Below are 22,500 nucleotides of genomic sequence, written 5' to 3'. Positions count from 1 at the left end.
AGGACAGACTCATTTGAATGGTGGCCGCACCTTCGGCGTGTCATTGGTCGGAGTCGCGCGTTGCGTCATTGTTTTTTCAACGCCAACGCCAAATAAGGGAATCCGCGTGTTCGGCAGCGCGCACTGTAAAAAAAGTGGCGATTAAAATTAAATTCAGAAAATTCATTTTACAGAAAAGTAATAAACAAGACGGAAAAGATGAGAATTACTGAGACAAACATATGAGAGACAGGTTAGAACAGGGACAGGACAGAGGAGGACGGGTAAGGACGGGGGATGGGGACAGAGGAGGACAGGTGAGGACAGGGACAGAGGACGACAGGTGAACAAACAGGACAGGTGAGGACGGGTAAGGACGGGGGATGGGGACAGAAGACGACAGGTGAACAAACAGGACAGGTTAGGACGGGGGTACAGAGGAGGACAAGTGAGGACGGTTGGACGGGGGACAGATCAACAAACAGGACAGGTGAGGACGGGGGACAAAGGAGGACAAGTGAACAAACAGGACAGGTTAGGACGGGGGTACAGAGGAGGACAGGTGAGGACGGGGAACAGGTGAACAAACAGGACAGACCCTCCTGTTACAAGACTCAACCTCAGAGGTTGAGTCTTCATCAAACCTTCAGGCTGATCACACACACACACACACACACCTCAGAGTGTTGAGGATTAACTGGTTTCATGGTGAATAATCTCGTCTGTCGTCCACGTTCAGATGACTGACGCGGGCGGAGCAGAGATCTGGCATCAATTTGCGCTTTTAGAGTTTTTTTCTACACACGGACATATGGCGCTCACACACAAATACACTAACACACCAGGAGAGGAAGCCGTGTTTTATTTTACACTGATATTATAAATATTACATCTTTAATTTTGGGTTTATATCATAAACAGGTCCTCCGCAAATAGAAAAAAATAATAAGTGTGCGTGTGTGTGTGAGATCAGCCTGATGTTTTTCGGGCGTTTTTCCTCTAATGAAGCATAAAGTCGAGCAGCTGATGAAATATTTATTATTTATTCTCCTTTAACGTCTGGAAACAACTGTAGAGGAAGATGAGGAGTAGGAGGAGGAGGAAATGGAGGAGGAGGAGGAGGGAGAGGAGGAAGAAGAGGAGGATGAGGAAGAGGAAGATGAGGAGGAAGAGGGGGAAGAGGAGGAGGATGAGGAGGATGAAGATGAGGAGGAAGAGGGGGAAGAAGAGGGGGAGGAAGAAGAGGAGGATGAGGAAGATGAGGAGGAAGAGGGGGAAGAGGAGGAGGATGAGGAAGAGTAAGATGAGGAGGAAGAGGGGGGAGAAGAGGAGGAGGAGGAAGAGGAGGAAGAAGAGGAGGAGGAGGAAGAGGGGGAAGAGGAGGAGGAAAAGGAAGAGGAAGATGAGGAGGAAGAGGGGGAAGAAGAGGAGGAGGAAGAAGAGGAGGAAGAGGAAGATGAGGAGGAAGAGGGGGAAGGGGAGGAGGATGAGGAAGAGGAAGATGAGGAGGAAGAGGGGGAAGAGGAGGAGGATGAGGAGGATGAGGAAGATGAAGAAGAAGAGGAGGAGGAGGAAGACTGTCGGTAACAGGCTGCTCTATCTTTACAGAAATAATCCTCATATTCATTTAAACTGCTAATAACTAAATAATATATTAAATAAATTAATGACTGAAGAGAAAATGACAAGAACATTTATTAATATCTCATATTAAGTTTGTTTGTTTTTGAACCTTTGTTATTGAATCTGAACTGAATGAAACGTTATTGATGATGTCACAGCATCAGGCTCCTTGAAACCTCCTCTGGAACCTGGAATCTCCAAGAGGTCCAAAATATTCCTTGAAATGCTTGAAGAACACCTGGAAGGTCCTGGAATGACAGGCAACCCCTTAGGTTCCCTTACTTAAATCATTGAAAAAGTCCTGGAACGTCCTGGAATGTCCACTGAGACACTTAAAGAGAACTTTGATATTCCTTGAAAATATTTTCTTTAAATCACCACAACGTCCCTGACAAATCTCACCAGACGCCTTGAAAAAACCCAAAATACCTTGAATGACCTAAAACACTCCTGAAATCTCCCATGAAACATCCTGGAGGTCCTGGAGCTTCCCCTGACACCAGCTGAGACCACTCAAGGACCCTAAAAGCTCCACGGAATCCTGACCTGACCCTCCTTTGAACTCCCTGGAATTCCTGGAGCTTCCTCCAAAACCCACAACGTAAAGAACCTCAATGGAAACAACAGATCACCTGCAGCCTCTTCATGAATATCAAAACCTTCCTTGGATCACCTTAAATGCCCTTGAACTCCTCCAGCAGAACAACATAACCTCCCTGGAAATCCCTCAACGACTCCTGGGATTTTCCTGGAACGTGCCCGAGCTGAACCTCCTCTTGCCTCCTGGAAATCCTTGAATATTATCGGAACCTCCCAGAATCCTCTACAAATGCAAATAAAAACGGCATCATCCTCCAAGAAGTCCTGGGAGTCCCCAAGGACCTGGACTAACCTCTGCAGAACCTCTGTGAATGGTTCCTGTCGCGGTTCTGAAGGTTCTTACAGAATGTAACGTGTGAAGTTTCACCTGTGTCTTCGAAATGTTTCATACATTGTCTTTGACAACTTGATTCGTTCTGTTGCTGTTATTGATCAGATCATATCATATTATATTATATTATATTATATTATATTATATTATTTCATAACAGATGTTGAAAGATTGAATATAAGCTGCAGGCACTGGGCGCCACCCGGTGGACAAAACCTGCTGCTGCAGCTCAGATACACACACAAACTAACACACACACACACACACACACACACACAATGTTGAAGTTCGAGGTTCTGAGGCTGGAGCCGACAGACCTCCTGCAGGGAGAGGTCACGACCCCATATCAGGGGCATTTAACCCCACACACCCTGAAACACTCAGAACTGACCTCAGACACTTGAGTCTGAATACACCGGTCCACACACACCCACACACACATTAATGAACGACAACAAAGCAAAAAGAACAAGACCAGAGACCAAGTCCAGAGACCAGAGACCAGGTCCAGAGAACAGAGACCAGGTCCAGAGAACAGAGACCAGGTCCAGAGAACAGAGACCAGGTCCAGAGTCCCGTCTGAGGCTCAGATAAGTAAAGTTTTTCTGAATTAAACCAGACCAGGATCTTTGACTTAGCTGATCCAGGATCTGAACCAGGACCTGAACCAGGATCTGAGTCTGAACTGAACCAGGACCCTAACCAGGACCAGAACCGTGACTACATGATGAACTTTGTTTCTATGGAAACACATGAACTGAAGAGACCTTCACACAGGTCACATCAGAGAACAGTTGGAGTCTGACCTCTAGTGGACAGAGACGCTCACTACACCTGTGTCATCACAATCACACTGACGTCATCAGCACCATGACGTCATCAGCACCAGTACCTGAACAAACTGACCTCTGACATTGGACCTCATCAGCACCCGTAATTGAAAAAAACTGGAGCGACGTCATCGACGGTCTGACCTCTGACCTCAGCAAGGTGGTGCAGCCTGGAAGAGAGCGAGTGAAATTTAATATCTAGTTATATCAGTTTTATCAGCAAGATACTGAGAAGAGGTGAGGAGAGGAGACGAGGTGAGGAGACGAGTTGAGGGAAGGAGACGAGGTGAGGGAAGGAGACGAGGTGAGGAGACGAGTTGAGGGAAGGAGACGAGGTGAGGGAAGGAGACGAGGTGAGGAGACGAGTTGAGGGAAGGAGACGAGGTGAGGGAAGGAGACGAGGTGAGGAGACGAGTTGAGGGAAGGAGACGAGGTGAGGGAAGGAGACGAGGTGAGGAGACAAGTTGAGGGAAGGAGACGAGGTGAGGAGATGAGGTGAGGGAAGGAGACGAGGTGAGGAGAGGAGACCAGGTGAGGGAAGGAGACGAGGTGAGGAGACGAGTTGAGGGAAGGAGACGAGGTGAGGAGACGAGTTGAGGGAAGGATACAAGGTGAGGGAAGGAGACGAGGTGAGGGAAGGAGACCAGGTGAGGGAAGGAGACGAGGTGAGGAGACGAGTTGAGGGAAGGAGACGAGGTGAGGAGACGAGTTGAGGGAAGGAGACAAGGTGAGGAGAGGACACGAGGTGAGGAGACGAGTTGAGGGAAGGAGACGAGGTGAGGAGACGAGTTGAGGGAAGGAGACCAGGTGAGGAGACGAGTTGAGGGAAGGAGACAAGGTGAGGAGAGGACACGAGGTGAGGAGACGAGTTGAGGGAAGGAGACCAGGTGAGGAGACGAGTTGAGGGAAGGAGACAAGGTGAGGAGACGAGTTGAGGGAAGGAGACGAGGTGAGGGAAGGAGACGAGGTGAGGGAAGGAGACGAGGTGAGGGAAGGAGATTAGGTGAGGGAAGGAGACGAGGTGAGGAGACGAGGTGAGGGAAGGAGACGAGGTGAGGAGACGAGGTGAGGAGACGAGGTGAGGAGACGAGGTGAAGAGACGAGGTGAGGAGACGAGGTGAAGAGACGAGGTGAGGAGACGAGGTGAGGAGACGAGGTGAGGAGAGGAGACCAGGTGAGGAGAGGAGGTGAGGAGAGGAGACAAGGTGGGGAGACGAGGTGAGGGAAGGAGACGAGTTGAGGGAAGGAGACCAGGTGAGGGAAGGAGACCAGGTGAGGGAAGGAGACGAGGTGAGGAGACGAGGTGAGGGAAGGAGAAAAGGTGAGGAGACGAGGTGAGGAGAGGAGACGAGTTGAGGGAAGGAGACCAGGTGAGGGAAGGAGACGAGGTGAGGGAAGGAGACGAGGTGAGGAGACGAGGTGAGGGAAGGAGAAAAGGTGAGGAGACGAGGTGAGGAGAGGAGACGAGTTGAGGGAAGGAGACCAGGTGAGGGAAGGAGACGAGGTGAGGGAAGGAGACGAGGTGAGGAGAGGAGGTGAAGAGAGGAGACGAGTTGAGGGAAGGAGACCAGGTGAGGGAAGGAGACCAGGTGAGGGAAGGAGACGAGGTGAGGAGAGGAGACGAGGTGAGGAGAGGAGACGAGGTGAGGGAAGGAGGCGAGGTGAGGGAAGGAGACGAGGTGAGGAGAGGAGGTGAAGAGAGGAGGTGAGAGGAGGAGACGCGGTGAGGAGACGAGGTGAAGAGACGAGGTGAGAGAAGGATACGAGGTGAAGAGACGAGGTGAGGGAAGGAGACGAGGTGAGGAGACGAGGTGAAGAGACGAGGTGAGGGAAGGAGACGAGGTGAAGAGACGAGGTGAGGGAAGGAGACGAGGTGAGGAGAGGAGGTGAGAGAAGGAGACGAGGTGAGGAGAGGAGGTGAGAGAAGGAGACGAGGTGAGGAGAGGAGGTGAGAGAAGGAGACGAGGTGAGGAGAGGAGGTGAGAGAAGGAGACGAGGTGAAGAGACGAGGTGAGAGAAGGAGACGAGGTGAAGAGACGAGGTGAGAGAAGGAGACGAGGTGAGGAGACGAGTTGAGATGAAGTGTGTGTGTGTCTCTCTCTGTCTGTCTCTCTCTCTCTCAATTCAATTTCAATAAGCTTTATTGTCACTTAGCATCACGACATAGCTCACATCATGTTAGCATGAGTCTCGACCAGAGATACAAACACAAACTATATAATAACCATCTGAACTGTGACAGTTTCTCTGAGTCCCGGCGGATGTGTGTTAGCGAACGAGCTGGCTGCCACATCCGGTCAATTCATAGCTAACTAGTTAGCCAGTGAGCTAGTTATCTAGACTTAACTAACGAGTCATCTTGTTCTTTCATTCTCTCCAGGGAAGACATAGATTTAATAAGAATATAAATGAATAGATAATTCGCCGGCGACGTGATGGTCACGTGACGGCGACACTGTGCTCACCTGAACCCGTCCGGTGGAGTCACACACCTGTTCGTCTGTTCCGTCATCACAGAGAGATCGTGTAGTGACGAGATGATTCACTCCGGCGAGCGGATGAGAGTCGCTTGTCTTACTGTTGGTTATTTCATGACTTGTATCATAAACAGATCAGAATATTTCCCTCACATTACATAAAGACACAACGTTGTTGTTGATGACTCAGCTCTTTGTTTAACTGGACAAATCAAACTCCACTGATCAGAGAAAAGATTTCTACTTGTAATTCCGACCACCAGGGGGCACCAACACAAATAACAAAGACTTCATCTTCTGCCTGGTGGTCGATGGCAGCTGATGAACATCTGCAATAATCCTTCATCATATAAAACTCAAAAGAACGTGAGACAAAGTCATAGGACACAGCAGATTATGAACCAAAATATATTTTAATATCGTCCTTCATGTGCTTTATAGAATAATAATCCAGAGAGTACACACACACACACTATCCGTGGTCAGACTGGAACCAGTTGGTCGGTGCTGTGGGACGACTGGTGGCCTGAGATGAGTCATCATCTTTACTGGAGTCAGAATAAACCATATTCACCATATTCAACAACTAACCACCTGCTGATCTTTCTTCATTTAAACCTGGAGGTAAAATGCTCTGGATGTCATCAAGCTAGCAGCTAGTTAACGTTAGCCGACCGTAAACCGTCAAGATTCAAATGTTCGATTCAAACGGAACTAGTCTGTGACAAAAACGAAACCAGTTTTCTGTAAAACAAGAGATGAATTTTTTATATGTGGATTCACACGTCACTAATTAAGCTACGGGTCTGGTTTGTCACATCACAGTTTCATAATGACACAAAAGTTCTTTTCCACTTCATATAATGACGTCATCGATCTGTGGCTCCAGTGTAGAGCTGTGTGCAGCGCTCGGCTCTGACCCGAGTCGTGGTCCACTGGACCTCAGAGCCGCCGGACGCTCATCTGATAAAATCATATCAACAGTTTGACAGTAATTATCTGTGAAAATACTTCTCGTCGGTGAACAGTTAATTATGTACATCCCTATACTTCATACACGTAATAAAACAGTAGTGACGTCCTCAGGTGATGTTACCTGAGTCAGTTTCAGACTCAACCGACCTCTGCCCTCAGTGTTTAGCTCCTCCTCCTCGTGACACTGTCCCGTTAAGGGTCCTGTCGTCATGACGACCACTGTTCAGCTTATAGTTATGTATATAAAACGTCTGATTCGCTGGAGCCTTTAGGTAAAATCTCTTCGTCCACTCGTCAGGAGAACAGATCTGTAAAGATAATATTATAAACTGTGACAGACAGATTAGAAACATCTTCAGTCTGGTGTGTCAGACGTCATAGGGCCTCTCCTCCTCTTCCTCATCTTCCTCCTCCTCAGTCTTCCTGATGAAGGCCGACGACAGCTCCTGCAGCAGGAGCTCCTGTGACATTGAACAACCTCCCTGCAGCTGCTGCCTCCTCCCCACCACCACCGACCACTGGGGGGCGCTGCAGTCTGCCTCTCCATCACCCCCTCCACTGCTGCCGCTCCGCTCCAGAGTCTCCACGGAGACGCCGGCCGTCGGCGTCGAGTCTTGGACGATCACGTGATCCCCCTGTCCGGTCTCCACGGGGACCAGTCTGAGTGGCAGGTGGTCCGGGACCTCCTGGGTCTCCACGGTGCTGCCGGACAGGAAGCTCGTCTCCAGGGACTTGAGGACCTGCAGGCCGAAGTCTCCGACCTCCTCATAGAGCGGCTCTGGGAGATCAGGAGACTCAGGACGCTCGTCACACGAGTCCTGCTGCACCTTCATGGGCTGGAAACACACCGACACACACACACACACACACACACACACACACACACACACACACACTGAACATGAAGGATTCCTCCCAGACCACTGTCCACACATACACACACACACACACACACACATACACACACACAGAGAGCAACACTACAAAACACTCACACAGTAAAAGTACAACATACTCACAAAGTACATGGAGAGAGTTCTTCTGTCATGTAACTTTCTCTACAGGGATAAGAAAACATTAAAGATGAATTATGAGGAGTTTGTTTCCTGCAGGTTGGACTCCCGTCCCTTAAAGACTGAGGACGTCCGTCTCACCAGGGTCTGATTGGCCGAGAACATGCTGCTGTGGCTCTCGTCTCCTCTGATGGGGACGAGCGGCATCGTGCCGAACTTCTGTTTGCAGATATCCGACGAGGAGTGACGCCTCAGCACCGGAGGGGCGGGGTCATCGTTCTGCACAATGACCCAAGACATGAGAGAGACGAGTGAGCGGGAGTTCAGGGCTCCGTCTGATTGGTGGAGACGGATCAGAGGGAGACTCACCTGAGCTTTAAGGAAGATGGTGATCCAGTCCCACAGGTCGGCCTCCGAGCTGCAGCTCAGGAACCTGAGACACACCAAGATCAATAATAATATGTTCTACTGAAATGAATTTGTGCATACTTAAAACAAAGTAACACAATAAACTTTACCTAAATTATCCAAATTATTATTAAACAGATATTAAGCTCCTTGGGGTTCACATCACAGAAAATCTTTCTTGGTCCCTCCACTCCTCCAGTCTGGTGAAGAAGGCGCATCAGCGCTTCACTTCCTTCGGACCCTTAAGAAAGCACATCTCTGTCCTAGGATTCTATCAGACTTCTACCGCTGTACCATTGAGAGCATACTCACAAACTGCATCTCTGTATGGTATGGCAACTGCAATGCTGCCGACCGCAAGGCACTACAAAGGGTAGTGAAATCTGCCCATAGGACTATTGGCTCACAACTCCCCTCCATCCACAGCACATATCATAAACGCTGAATAAATAAAGCCAAATCCATCGTCAAGGATGCCACCCACCCAAACCATGGCCTTTTCACCCTACTCCCATGTGGCAGGCGATACAGGAGCCTGCGCTCCCGTACCAGCAGGCTCAGGCACAGCTTCTTTACAGAGGCTGTAACACTATTGAACAATCCCCCACCTCCTGTATAGCATCTGAACTGTTGCTGTTTACTTATTACCTGTTACTTTTTACTTCTGCACTGTTTACTTGTTTACCTTCACTGTAATATGTCAGAAAAAAAGGTGCAATATACACATATATATATATCTTTCTTGTATATATATTATTTATATAGAATGTCTATTTTTACTCTCTGTACATAACCCTCTATATGCCCTGTGTATTATATACATATATATTACATGTATATTATTTATAGAGAATGTCTATTTATACTCTCTGTACAAAACCCTCCATACTCCTTATCTGTCACCGTAACCCTGCACTTTGGTATTTAATGCTTCTTTTGCACTTCTGGTTGGATGTCAACTGCATTTCATTGGTTCTGTATTTGTACTCTGCAAAATGACAATAAAGTTGAATCTAATCTAATCAAATCTAATTATTTAACACTAACCCCTGAACACACACGTCACATCACCACTCAGGTGTAAACAGGAAGTAGATTGCTTCCCCTGCAGCTGGTTGCTTAGTAACAGACAGCACTCTGAAGGAGGAACAGGGAAGCACAGAGCTGCTGAGGTTACTGATGACATCACAGTGAGGATCTTAAATCAGTGACATCGTGCCTCTACACTGCCCCTACTGGTCACGTGTGAACTGCATCTTGCAGACACGCAGGACGCTGTGACGTCAGAGGTGAGAAGTGAGCGTCTGATACTTACAGCTGGTGTTTGTCTGACATCACCGTGAGCCCCCACCTGCAGGAGGAAACACATCGTTAGAGAACACGTACAGTCAGCTGACCGCGGACCGGGGTCAGAGGTCAGCCGATGACCCTCATTGTCGGAACGTTAGTGGGACAAGTCAGACTTCAGGGCTCCGACGCTCCTCTCACCTGGTCGGAGCTTTCAGTTTCCTGCGGATGCCGATGTAGATCTTCATGGACTTCAGAGACCACTCCTTCTCTGGTCTGATGCTCTGGACAACAACACAGAGCAGTCAGGACATGACCCGGGGTTCTGGTTCTGACAGAACCCTGTTCTCTGGTCAGGTTCTGACAGAACCCTGGTCTCGTTGACTCGTTACCTTCTTGTCTTTGAGCAGCAGCAGTTTTTGCTCCTTGATCTGAAATGTTCTCTCCTGGAACTTGTTTCCCTGAAGAAGCTTGGGAGGTTCCTCACGACACCTCAACAGACCGACCTTCATGATCTCACTCTGATAGGCTGAAGAGACAGACAGATAGACAGAGAGTGAGACAGAGAGAGTGAGACAGACAGAAAGTGAGACAGAGAGACAGACAGACAGAGAGTGAGACAGGATGAGAGACAGATAGACAGAGAGTGAGACAGAGAGACAGACAGACAGAGAGTGAGACAGGATGATAGACATAGACAGAGAGACAGACAGACAGACAGAGAGAGAGAACTTGAATGTCATCTACGTAAAGTGAAGATCATTTTTAAAGATCGTCTGAAATTTAGATGACGATCAATCGACTGATCAACGTACAGGTGAGGATGTTGATTCCTTCTCCTTTAGGAACTCTCTTCACCACCAGGTAGGCGGAGCTCGGGTCGGCCATCTTACACCACTGCAGGGCCTGCTCCAGGACCCGTTCTTTAGGATGTAACGGACGCTCTAAGAGACAGACAGTTGTGTCAGACAGACAGGTGTCCAGGTGTTTCAGACAGACAGACAGGTGTGTCAGACAGACAGACAGACAGGTGTTGACTCACCCAGCTGTCCGTCTTCAATGGCCTCGAATGTCATCCAGACGTCTTTGTCTACTGCTGGGACGTTCCTCATGTACAGAACCTGATTGGTCAGTTCCTCAGCACACATGGTGGGAGACACCTGCAGGGCGCAGAGGGCAGAGGTCACACAATGTCACACCTGACCTTCCTGTTTATCCCAGCATGCACTGGGAGAGAGGCGAGGTACGAGAAAAGTAGAGCAGAGACTCACTTTGAGGGTAATGTAATAACAACAGTAGAGTAAAAACTCACTTTGTGGGTAATGCAGTAACAACAGTAAAAACTCACTCTGAGGGTAATGCAGTAACAACAGTAAAGACTCACTTTGAGGGTAATGTGGTAACAACAGTGGAGACTCACTTTGAGGGGTAATGCAGTAACAACAGTAGAGTACAGACTCACGTTTAGGGTAATGCAGAAACAACAGTAGAGTAAATACTCACTTTGAGGCTAATGTAGTAACAACAGTAAAGATTCACTTTGAGGTAAATCCAGTAACAACAGTAGAGTAGAGACTCACCTTGAGGGTAATGCCGTAACAACAGTAGAGACTCACTTTGAGGGTAATGCAGCAGTCTGGTATCTTCATCTCCAGGTAAACCTCGATGATCAGATCTCCGGCCTGAGACAGCTGCACATAATAAACTCATGAGTAATGTATCACCAACTGCTCTTTCATCCATTATCGTGTCGGTCCTCACCTGCGTGTCCTTCCAGCTGGTGATGAGGCTGATCTCCAGCTCGATCTGAGTCTGATGCTCCTCGTCGATCTGAAAAACAAACATCCTGAGTGTCGCTCTGTGACGAGGCAGGAAGTGAGGTGACGTCTGAGTCGTACTCACGTCGAAGACGTACAGGAAGTTGTCTATAAGATCCTCCATGATCTTCACCTCGTGCTCCCCCTTCCCGTCCGTCTGGAACAGACTGGGCGCGAACAGCAGTGACAGGTTCTTGGTGCACATCTGGTTCAGGTCGGCACATTTCTGCACCCTGAGGGAGAAACAACACGCTTTAGCCATGACACGTCTCCTGACCAGTCGTGAGTAGCCTCCGGACGTCAGCTCACCTGTAAAGGTGACTGACCAGAGCAGCCAGGGTCGTCCTGTTGACTCGAGGGAGGCTCCGGATGATTTCTTTGTAACGGTCCAACCTCTGACTCTTCTGAGGGGTTTCTGCAGAGGAACGTTCAGTGGAATTACACGTGGAGAGTCAACAACCAAAGTGCAATGCAATATTTTGTCTTTCTCTCAGGTCCATGAAAAAAGGCTGCCTCAACTTCCTGTACTTTCAATCACCAGCAGGTCCAGGTCTTTGACCTGCAGGTGACTGACACTGGGACAGACACTGAACTCTAGACCTGGACCCGGGACTCACTAGCAGCCCCCTGCCACAGAGGGTGGAGGTCGGCCATGAAGATGGGGTCGTCGATCTCTCTGAAGAACCTCTTCAGGACGTCAGTCACGTCTTCGATGAAGTGGTCTCCAATTCGCAGTTTGACGCTTCGAGCGTCTTTGCGAAACTCTTCCATCAGCAGTTTGATCCTGGACTTGGCCCCGTTCTTCCTGTAGATCCCCTCGTGGCCCAGACCTGAAGAACAAAACAGAACTATGAGAAGTAGAAGAAGCGGTCATGATGCGACGACGCTGAACCTGGAGTCAACAAACAGCCTCACTTCTTCCACTGCTGCTCAATCCTGGACCAGGATCTGACTCTGCTGCTCGTCTGAGCTCAGGATCATCCTGCCTGAACCCTGAACCTGAACCCTGAACCGGAACCTGTTCCGAGTCCAGCACCTGACTAAGTCTGAACAACAGCTCACAGTAAAATCTCCTCGTCCTCACCGTACTGAGTGATGAAGGCCATGCAGCTGTCCACGATGATGGGGATGTCGTTCCTGCTCAGCTGCTGCTCTCTCAGAGTGTTTCCTTTGCCGCCGGCCGCTCGCTGGATGTCCGAGTACCACAGAGAGAAATCTGTGCGGCCGACGCCCTGCAGGTGAAGAGTCCTGAAGAGGAGACGAGAGGAAACGATGAAGGACAGAACAAACCAAATGAGGAGCAGATATGACGGCGTCCGGTGGATACACTCGTCCTCTCACCTTCCCTTCTCCACCAACACCAGGATGTCTTTCTTCTCGTGGTTCTCGTTCTCCGAGGCGATACCTTCAACACAAACATACACACTTTAATCTGAAACCGTCCCACATGGTGTTGTACACCATGTATAGACCAGGACCAGGACTGAGTGGGACACTGACTGATCTCCTGCAGGCGGTTCAGGTTGATGATGTCCTCAGCTGCTCCGTCATTCCGGGGACAAATGAAGAGGTTGGACTTCTGCAGGACGAAGTAGGCCTCCTTCCACTGCTGAGGGTCCAACATGGCTCGGTACCGCAGCAGACCCACACGCTCGAACTCCCGAGTCAGCAGACAGTGACAGCTGAGCGGCGTCGCCGCCTGACGGTCAACGACAGGGCAAGAGATCAAATATCACTGACTCCGCATCAACAAGAACAGTGACACATTTATTAAAAAGTTTAACATGAGTCACAATATTTTAAAAGTCAAGTTTAAAATGCTGTAACATTTCAAGATGAAAAGTTTATTTAGAAAATCTCGTCTAAAATGTTTTTGGAAAAAAGTCGTAAGAAACTTTTCTCTTGAAAAATGATTTTGTCTGAATGTTTTAGTACAAGACGTTTGTCAAAGAGACAAGTGGCTCCCACCTTCCCGATGGCTCTGGTCCAGCTGTGCAGGGCGTCGACCGTCTCCAGACCAAACTGGTGGAGTTTCTCAGAAGTCAGATACAACTCGAAGGTGTAACGAAACCTGAGGAGGTGAAAACACGGCACCTGTCAAACTTCTCTTTGTGTTTGTGTGAATGAAATGAGTGGAGACAAGCAGCGCCGCTACCTGTCGATGAATCCGTTGTTGTTGTTGTTGTTGGACGAGTCTGGTCGAGTGACGCCCAGACACACGATGTCTCTAACGCTGATCTGCATGCAGGGATCAGCTGATCGCTCCGACTCGTACAAGAGCAGCGAGCGGTCCACCGAACACCAGAACTTCTGGAAGTCTGATCGGAGACGAGAGGAAAGATGTCGTTGGACACAATCAAACAGCTGAGACTCTCAGATCAATGAGATAAAACGATGATTGTGTTTGTCAGAGGAACGAAGTGAAGCAGCTCTTTGTTCCTGCAGAGACACAAAGAGGCTCCGCCCCCTCCACCTCCTACCTTCTCGGGTCTTTCGGGACAGCGTTCCTCTGCTGACGGAGCCGGACTTGTAAAGGTAACCAGAGTGAAGAACAGGCTGCATGATCTCATCGTACACACCAGGATCTGAGGGGACGACACCATTGATATAGAATGAGTCTTTTTCTGCCACCATAATAAAAGTATCAGTCTCTGAACGCCTCTGAACGACTCTCAAAGTCTCTGAACGCCTCTGAACGTCTCTGAACGCCTCTGAACGCCTCTCAAAGTCTCTGAACGCCTCTGAACGTCTCTCAAAGTCTCTGAACGCCTCTGAACGTCTCTGAACGTCTCTGAACGCCTCTGAACGTCTCTCAAAGTCTCTGAACGCCTCTGAACGCCTCTCAAAGTCTCTGAACGCCTCTGAACGCCTCTGAACGTCTCTCAAAGTCTCTGAACGCCTCTGAACGCCTCTGAACGTCTCTCAAAGTCTCTGAATGCCTCTGAACGCCTCTGAACGTCTCTCAAAGTCTCTGAACGCCTCTGAACGCCTCTCAAAGTCTCTGAACGCCTCTGAACGTCTCTCAAAGTCTCTGAACGCCTCTGAACGTCTCTGAACGCCTCTGAACGCCTCTGAACGTCTCTCAAAGTCTCTGAACGCCTCTGAACGTCTCTCAAAGTCTCTGAACGCCTCTGAACGCCTCTCAAAGTCTCTGAACGCCTCTGAACGTCTCTCAAAGTCTCTGAACGCCTCTCAACGTCTCTGAACGCCTCTGAACGTCTCTGAACGTCTCTGAACGCCTCTGAACGCCTCTGAACGTCTCTCAAAGTCTCTGAACGCCTCTGAACGTCTCTCAAAGTCTCTGAACGCCTCTGAACGTCTCTGAACGCCTCTGAACGCCTCTCAAAGTCTCTGAACGCCTCTGAACGCCTCTGAACGTCTCCCAAAGTCTCTGAACGCCTCTGAACGCCTCTCAAAGTCTCTGAACGCCTCTGAACGTCTCTGAACGCCTCTGAACGCCTCTCAAGGTCTCTGAACACCTCTGAACGCCTCTGAACGTCTCTCAAAGTCTCTGAACACCTCTGAACGCCTCTGAACGTCTCTCAAAGTCTCTGAACGCCTCTGAACGCCTCTCAAAGTCTCTGAACGCCTCTGAACGTCTCTGAAAGTCTCTGAACGCCTCTGAATGTCTCTCAAAGTCTCTGAACGCCTCTGAACGCCTCTCAAAGTCTCTGAACGCCTCTGAACGCCTCTCAAAGTCTCTGAACGCCTCTGAACGTCTCTGAAAGTCTCTGAACGCCTCTGAATGTCTCTCAAAGTCTCTGAAAGTCTCTGAACGTGTCAAAGTCTCTGAACGTCTCTCAAAGTCACTGAACGCCTCTGAACGTCTCTCAAAGTCTCTGAACGCCTCTGAACGTCTCTCAAAGTCTCTGAACGTCTCTCAAAGTCACTGAATGTCTCTCAACGCCTCTCAACGCCTCTGAACGCCTCTGAATGCCTCTGAACGTCTCTGAACGCCTCTGAACATCTCTCAAAGTCTCTGAACGTCTCTGAACGTCTCTCAACGTCTCTGAATGTCTCCGAATGCCTCTGAACGTCTCTGAACGCCTCTGAACGCCTCTCAAAGTCTCTGAACGTCTCTGAACGCCTCTAAAAGTCTCTGAACGCCTCTCAACGTCTCTGAATGTCTCTGAATGCCTCTGAACGTCTCTGAACGCCTCTGAACGTCTCTCAAAGTCTCTGAACGTCTCTGAACGCCTCTCAACGTCTCCTAACGTCTCTGAACATCTCTCAAAGTCTCTGAACGGCTCTGAACGCCTCTGAACGTCTCTCAAAGTCTCTGAACGTCTCTGAATGCCTCTCAACGTCTCTGAGCGCCTCTGAACGCCTCTGAACGTCTCTCAAAGTCTCTGAACGCCTCTGAACGTCTCTCAAAGTCTCTGAACGCCTCTGAACGTCTCTCAAAGCCTCTGAACGCCTCTGAACGCCTCTGAACGTCTCTGAACGCCTCTGAACGTCTCTCAAAGTCTCTGAACGTCTCTGAACGCCTCTCAACGTCTCTGAATGTCTCCGAATGCCTCTGAACGTCTCTGAACGCCTCTGAACATCTCTCAAAGTCTCTTAACGCCTCTCAACATCTCTGAACATCTCTGAACGTCTCTGAACATCTCTCAAAGTCTCTGAACGGCTCTGAACGCCTCTGAACATCTCTCAAAGTCTCTGAACGTCTCTGAATGCCTCTCAACGTCTCTGAACGTCTCTGAACGCCTCTGAACGCCTCTGAACGTCTCTCAAAGTCTCTGAACGTCTCTGAACGCCTCTGAACGCCTCTGAATGTCTCTCAAAGTCTCTGAACGCCTCTGAACATCTCTCAAAGTCTCTGAACGTCTCTGAACGCCTCTGAACGTCTCTCAAAGTCTCTGAACGCCTCTGAACGTCTCTCAAAGTCTCTGATCCCCTCTCAAAGTCTCTGAACGCCTCTGAATGCCTCTGAACGTCTCTGAACGTCTCTGAACGCCTCTGAACGCCTCTGAACGTCTCTCAAAGTCTCTGAACGTCTCTGAACGCCTCTGAACGTGTCTGAACGTCTCTGAACGCCTCTGAACGCCTCTGAACGTCTCTCAAAGTCTCTGAACGTCTCTGAACGCCTCTGAACGTGTCTGAACGTCTCTGAACGTCTCTGAACGCCTCTGAACGTCTCTCAAAGTCTCTGAACGTCTCTGAACGCCTCTGAACGTCTCTCAAAGTCTCTGAACGCCTCTGAACGTCTCTCAAAGTCTCTGATCGCCTCTCAAAGTCTCTGAACGCCTCTGAACGTCTCTGAACGTCTCTGAACGCCTCTGAACGCCTCTGAACGTCTCTCAAAGTCTCTGAACATCTCTGAACGTCTCTGAACGTCTCTGAACGTCTCTGAACGTCTCTCAAAGTCTCTGAACGCCTCTGAACGCCTCTGAACGTGTCTGAACGTCTCTCAAAGTCTCTGAACGTCTCTAAATGCTGAGAAGGTACAGACCTGATGTGGTGCAGGGATCCAGCAGCTGATGGTGCCGCTGGCCGCCGTCCAAGTCATTGGCGAGACGAGCTGACTCCGCCTCTGAGAAAATCTGAGTGACGGTTTTCAGAAGCGTCTGTTCAGAGACGGCCGAACACAAGACCTGAGTGGAAAACACAAGGTAAGAATGAAACGTGTGAAACATCATAACCACATGATGTGACATCACCATGTGTCATGGCGGCTGTGCGGAGGAATGTCCAGACCTTGAGCAGATCCTCGTGGCGGCTGAACGCCGGGTGGGGGAGGCGGTATCGTCCCTCTCTGTACTTCTGGCTGATGAACTCTCGCCGCTGTTCGGGGGGGGCATCGCAGTCAAGCTCCTCCCACTGAGACAGACGCGCCGCCCAGAAGTCGTTGGCCCGGTCATTCCCCAGCATGATGAACAGCTGACACACACACAACACACGTGACGGAGATCGTGACACAGGCTCCACCCCCCACACCGACATGTCGGTTCTGGTCTCACCTGGACAATCTCGTTGCTCCACACGCTGGTGTCCAACTTCAGACTCTGGACCTTCGAGACCATCGTCCCCAGACCACGGTGCTGCCCTGAGACACACACACACACACACACGTCTTAGCAGCTGTATAACAGGGGTGAGCCTTGTTGTTGCTGGGCTGCAGGATGTAGGAGGAGCCTCGTGGTACCTGCACAGTTCTTGCAGATGACCACACACAGGTTGATGGATGCCCAGTCGGGGTTCAGGGCCTTGCAGTCGGCACAGGCCCGGTTGGAACGGTTGGACCAGATCTTCTCGGCCACCTCGTAGTCCGACAGAGTTTCTGCGATGGCCTCCTGCAGCGCCTCCATCCAGTCGCGCTTCTCCCGGTCCGTCTCGGCCGTGAAGCTGAGGAGGAACAGAGGGCTGCAGGTGAGGTCACACAGCAGACTGAGGTTCCTTCTTTTTCAGATGCAGTAACCTGGAGCCGCCTGGCAGAGAGCGCCAGAGATAACACAACACCACAAGAGATTCCACCCCGAACATGAATGATTCATGTCATGGAGATTCGACCAGGAACCGTTTGCTCTCTGTTAAGAGTCGAGTCTTCTTCTTCTTCCTGTTCAATCAAGTCTGATCAACTGAAACTGCTCTTAAAGCCCCAGTGTGTCACTTTTGTAATTTTCTGGCGCCATCTGGTGGTGAAGTTACAAACCACAACCAACTGAGCGACCGACAGGGGACACTATATGGTGGCGCACTGCTGATTCCATTTCCAGCTTCCGGCAGCATCTGAAAACTCAACGTGAACGCGACGTATTCTGGACCGTGTAGTTGAACAACCGCGTTCAACACGACGTAGAAACATGGAGACTCACATGGAGGGCGGTCCACCTCATGGAACTAAATTGAACTCTTATATGAACACAGAGTTATGGACAATATATTCCATTTCTTCTGAATGTTACACACTGCAGCTTTAAGGAACAACATGTCGGCTGGTACCTGAAGGTCTTGTATGGCGTGATGAGGTCAAAGCTCTTGTGTTTTCCATCTCTGATGGTCGCTCCTCGGGCGTCGACCACCGTGACGCCAATCCCGTTATGAAAACACTGCAGAGACATGAGAGACGTGACAGGTTCACACGTGCAACGAGCTACCAGGGTTCAGACCAATGACACAACAGAACGTAAGCCCCACCCCCTGGAGTCTCACCTGTTCATTCTTGTGGATCCAGATCTGGTCCGTATTGATGGCCGTGTACACTCTTGACTTGGTTCCCTTCAGCTCCAGAACTCCGTGTCTCTGACAGTGTGCTCCGGGTCCAAAGCGCCGCCGGCCGAACACCAGCTGATCTCTGACATGTTCCTGCAGCGTGGACACCCAGCGCCGCCTCAGCACTGACACACAGCACAACACCACCTTCATCATCATCACCACCACCATCATCACCATTATCATCATCACCATCATCACCATCATCTTCATCACCATCATCGTCATTATCATCATCACCATCATTGTCATCACCATCAATATCACCACCGTCATCATCATCATCACCACCGTCATCATCATCATCATCATCATCATTATCATCATCACCATCATCACCATTATCATCATCACCACCATCATCATCATCGTCATCATCGTCATCATCATCATCATCATTATCATCATCACCATCATCACCATTATCATCATTATCATCATCACCATCATCACCATTATCATCATCACCACCAGCATCATCATCGTCATCACCATAACCACCGTCATCATCATCATCACCATCACCATCATCGTCATTATCCTCATCGTCATCATCATCATCATCATCATCATCATCATCCTCACCATCATCGTCATCACCATCACCACCGTCATCATCATTATCATGATCATCATCATAATCATCATCAACATCATCACCATTATCATCATCACCACTATCATCATCATCGTCATCACCATAACCACTGTCATCATCATCATCGTCATCACCATAACCACTGTCATCATCATCATCATCATCATCATCACCATCATCGTCATCATCATCATTATCCTCATCATCATCATCATCATCATCCTCACCATCATCGTCATCATCGTCATCACCATCACCACCGTCATCATCATTATCATCATCATCATCATCATCATAATCATCATCAATATCATCATCCTCAGAAGTTTCACCTTCATTCTCGGCCCTGAAGACAAAGATCCTCTGACTCGTCACAATCTCAAATTTACTGTCTTTGGAGGGTCGGGCCATCTGGATGGCAGCCAATGGGATCACTCCTTTAGGGTAGACATCCTGGAACACAGAGCGAGTGAGACGGAGACGTTCAAACTAAACTTTATCACAGTGAACGGGTGAATGGGTGAACGGGTGAACAGGTGAACAGGTGAACAGGGGGACTCGTCTCTACGTGTGAATTTTCTTCGTACCTTCTCACTGCCGAAGTACATCAGGTTTTTTCCATCAAACTTCACGAAGCGTTTCTGGAAAACATAGTTCCTGAAAAGTAAAAACACCAATCAGATCCAGAGTCAGTGAGTCATATGATCGTTTATACTTCAACAGATGACACATGACACGTGTGTCGTTTCACTGTCATGTAGAACCAGAGGCTGAGGAAGGAGGAAGAAGAAGAGACAAACACACCTAAAGGAGGACGAAGAGGACGAAGAGGAGGACGAAAAGGAAGAGGAGAAGAAGGTGACGAGGCAGAGGCAGCTCCTGATGAGACGCAGCAGGACGACCAGAGCTGACTGATCCCTGACAGATACAACACAACACATACAAAACAGCTCAAGGACCTCTGGAAACTGTTCAACGACCTCTGAAAACTGCTCAAGGACCTCTGAAAACTGCTCAAGGACCTCTGAAACTATTCAAGGACCTCTGAAACTATTCAAGGACCTTTGACAACTGCTCAGGGACCTCTGAAACTGTTCAAGTACCTCTGAAAACTGCTCAAGGACCTCTGAAACTATTCAAGGACCTCTGAAACTATTTAAGGACCTCTGACACCTGCTCAGGGACCTCTGAAACTATTCAAGGACCTCTGGAAACTGTTCAAGGACCTCTGAAAACGATTCAAGGACCTCTGAAAACTGCTCAAGGACCTCTGAAAACTATTCAAGGACCTCTGGAAATTCTTCAAGGACCTCTGAAAACAATTCACGGACCTCTGAAAACAATTCAAGGACCTCTGGAAACTGTTCAAGGGCCTCTGAAAAGATTCAAGGACCACTGAAACATATTCAAGGACCTCTGGAAACTGCTTAAGGACCTCTGAAGGTTGTTCAATGACCTCTGGAAACTGTTCAAGGTGCTCAAGGATCACTGAAATCTGCTCAAAGACCTCTGATAACAGCTCAAAGACCTCTGAAAATTATTCAAGGACCCCTGAAAACTGCTCAAGGACCACTGATAACTGCTCAAGGACCTCTGAAAATTATTCAAGGACCTCTGGAAACTCCTCAAGGACCAATGAAAATTGCTCAAGGATCAAGGACCAATGAAAACTGCTCAAGGACCAATGAAAACTGCTCAAGGACCTCTGGAAACTGCTCAAGACCCCCACAACTCCCTGGGAGCCTATTAAAAACCTGCCCGTGGACTCTTCTCATAAGCCACAACCAAAATGAATGAAACCAAACGCACCCCTGCGGCGACAGCTTGTCCAGCCAGCCGCTGATGATGGGCGGGGCTCTCTCGGTCAGGGAGGTGTAGCTGGCGTAGGGGGAGATGGTCAGGTCCTCGTCGGCCTCTGAGGGGAAGCTGTGGAGGGGTAGGGAAAGGCAGTGTGGGGCGGGCGGAGCTTCTCCCACGGTGCTGTAGCCCTGGGAGTCTCCGGAGTGAAGAGCCTGCGAGCGACGCCTCGTCCATGAGAACTTGTGACTCCTGAAGGGACAAAACAAAAAGGGACAGAGGAAACGTTGTAACGCGAAGAAGCCACAGAGAGAATCGTCTTCCTGATGTGACGACGACGTGTTGTTGCTTTGATGTACATGGACGAAACACGCAATGTCAGAGTTGTGACATCAGAAGATGCCAACACACAATGGACTGAAACATGTTCACTTCTGTTCTTATGCTGTGTTCCATTATACCTCGGAACTCGGGGGTATCGTTCCAGTATGATCTCGGAGCTTGGAATTACGACCTCCGAGTCATACATTGCAAATAGAACGCACCTGCGAGTCGGGGAGTCTTTCACACCTGCAATTTTGGTTCGGACCAAACAGAGAAGCCCGAAGGTTCCGGACCAAACAAGGCCGTTGTGAAAGGTTCCATGGTTTCTCTTGAAATGAACTTTTAGATTGTGTCGTGCTTCCTGTCTGACAGTTTTTATCATTTCACAGATCGCCTGGTGTCTTACCCATGATCCTCTGCATGTTTCCCCTCGTCCTTCCTCGTGTCTCTTCCTTCCAGTCCCATTCTTTCACTCTGGATATGTGAGATGAACTGTTCAATGAGCATATTTCTATAGTCCCACACTGTCGACGTTACAAAGGGATAAAACTCTGGAGGTTTGTATCTGTAGTTTGATGTTGTCGTCCTGAGAGGTTAAAGGAATTTGTGATACGTTCTCACCTCACAGATGTTTGGATTTCTTCTGGTCTGATAAACTGTTTCACAGTACGGGCTGATCTCCTCCTCGGGGTCGTCGGTCGAAGCTGTTGGCAGTTCAACAGAAGGTTTCTGTAGCGGGTCACTAAACTACACCACAGAAACATAGATTTAATTTGATTGTAAATGCTTCACTCATGGGAAACTCACCTCTGGCTGATCCTGAAGAGTTGTTACTTAACGTGCTGCCACTGAAAGTACACAAACATCCACAAGAGCATCAGTGTTTGATTTGAGAGGAAGAGACAGATTAAGAGTTCTAACATCTGTAGTCTGCGTTCAGTTTGTCTGGATCTGCCCCCTTTTTCTGAAAACTCACGGATTTGAAAGAAAATGAAGCATTGACATGGGAAGTCGTGGGATAATGTAGCCACAAGTCAAACAAGACAGAAATATTGGAAAATTCCTGGATGTGTCTAACGGCCTCACAGATCAAATCCATCCTCTGAGCTGCCCTTTAGTGGAGGTAGTGATGATGAACATCCACACCGACGTATCTGTTTAATGTAGCAAAATTAGATTTCAGGATGTGATGGAGGCAACGAGCTGAATTGTGTCAGTCTGACAGAAAC

General features: G+C 49.1%; 2 protein-coding genes across 3 annotated transcripts in view; both read right to left on the bottom strand.

Moving 5' to 3' along the window:
• Positions 1–5,873, bottom strand: part of LOC118319232 (transcription factor COE3-like) — an 87,282-nt gene extending 81,409 nt beyond the window's left edge. Inside the window, exons 1-3 of the mRNA XM_047334383.1 lie at positions 5,829–5,873; positions 3,440–3,533; positions 1–123 (exon numbers count right to left, since the gene is read on the bottom strand). The exon at positions 1–123 is cut by the window's left edge and continues 165 nt beyond it. The gene's annotated coding sequence lies outside the window, so the exon portion shown is untranslated. The remainder of the gene's footprint in view (positions 124–3,439; positions 3,534–5,828) is intronic.
• A 361-nt stretch (positions 5,874–6,234) lies between these two features.
• The window catches only part of arap3 (ArfGAP with RhoGAP domain, ankyrin repeat and PH domain 3), a 24,445-nt gene continuing 8,179 nt past the window's right edge, over positions 6,235–22,500 (bottom strand). For both annotated transcript variants that reach the window (XM_047334351.1, XM_035649459.2), the window contains exons 4-35: positions 22,079–22,119; positions 21,893–21,975; positions 21,678–21,745; positions 20,960–21,199; positions 19,738–19,807; positions 19,483–19,603; positions 18,493–18,677; positions 18,283–18,389; positions 17,486–17,685; positions 17,301–17,386; positions 17,038–17,220; positions 16,793–16,934; positions 13,821–13,925; positions 13,496–13,658; positions 13,309–13,411; positions 12,841–13,039; positions 12,682–12,745; positions 12,425–12,588; positions 11,958–12,170; positions 11,650–11,755; positions 11,426–11,573; positions 11,285–11,353; positions 11,140–11,214; positions 10,566–10,683; positions 10,339–10,467; positions 9,916–10,052; positions 9,725–9,807; positions 9,552–9,587; positions 8,198–8,261; positions 7,970–8,107; positions 7,835–7,873; positions 6,235–7,651 (exon numbers count right to left, since the gene is read on the bottom strand). In XM_047334351.1, the coding sequence (XP_047190307.1) occupies positions 7,184–7,651; positions 7,835–7,873; positions 7,970–8,107; positions 8,198–8,261; positions 9,552–9,587; positions 9,725–9,807; positions 9,916–10,052; positions 10,339–10,467; positions 10,566–10,683; positions 11,140–11,214; positions 11,285–11,353; positions 11,426–11,573; positions 11,650–11,755; positions 11,958–12,170; positions 12,425–12,588; positions 12,682–12,745; positions 12,841–13,039; positions 13,309–13,411; positions 13,496–13,658; positions 13,821–13,925; positions 16,793–16,934; positions 17,038–17,220; positions 17,301–17,386; positions 17,486–17,685; positions 18,283–18,389; positions 18,493–18,677; positions 19,483–19,603; positions 19,738–19,807; positions 20,960–21,199; positions 21,678–21,745; positions 21,893–21,975; positions 22,079–22,119 (4,147 nt within the window). In that variant the 3' untranslated portion in view covers positions 6,235–7,183. The remainder of the gene's footprint in view (positions 7,652–7,834; positions 7,874–7,969; positions 8,108–8,197; positions 8,262–9,551; positions 9,588–9,724; positions 9,808–9,915; positions 10,053–10,338; positions 10,468–10,565; positions 10,684–11,139; positions 11,215–11,284; positions 11,354–11,425; positions 11,574–11,649; positions 11,756–11,957; positions 12,171–12,424; positions 12,589–12,681; positions 12,746–12,840; positions 13,040–13,308; positions 13,412–13,495; positions 13,659–13,820; positions 13,926–16,792; positions 16,935–17,037; positions 17,221–17,300; positions 17,387–17,485; positions 17,686–18,282; positions 18,390–18,492; positions 18,678–19,482; positions 19,604–19,737; positions 19,808–20,959; positions 21,200–21,677; positions 21,746–21,892; positions 21,976–22,078; positions 22,120–22,500) is intronic.

The sequence above is a fragment of the Scophthalmus maximus genome, chromosome 9 (assembly GCF_022379125.1).
Source record: "Scophthalmus maximus strain ysfricsl-2021 chromosome 9, ASM2237912v1, whole genome shotgun sequence".
NCBI classification, from domain to species: domain Eukaryota; kingdom Metazoa; phylum Chordata; class Actinopteri; order Pleuronectiformes; family Scophthalmidae; genus Scophthalmus; species Scophthalmus maximus.
The sequence above is the reverse complement of the archived record's forward strand: the minus strand, read 5'-3'. Positions and strand labels throughout refer to the sequence as shown.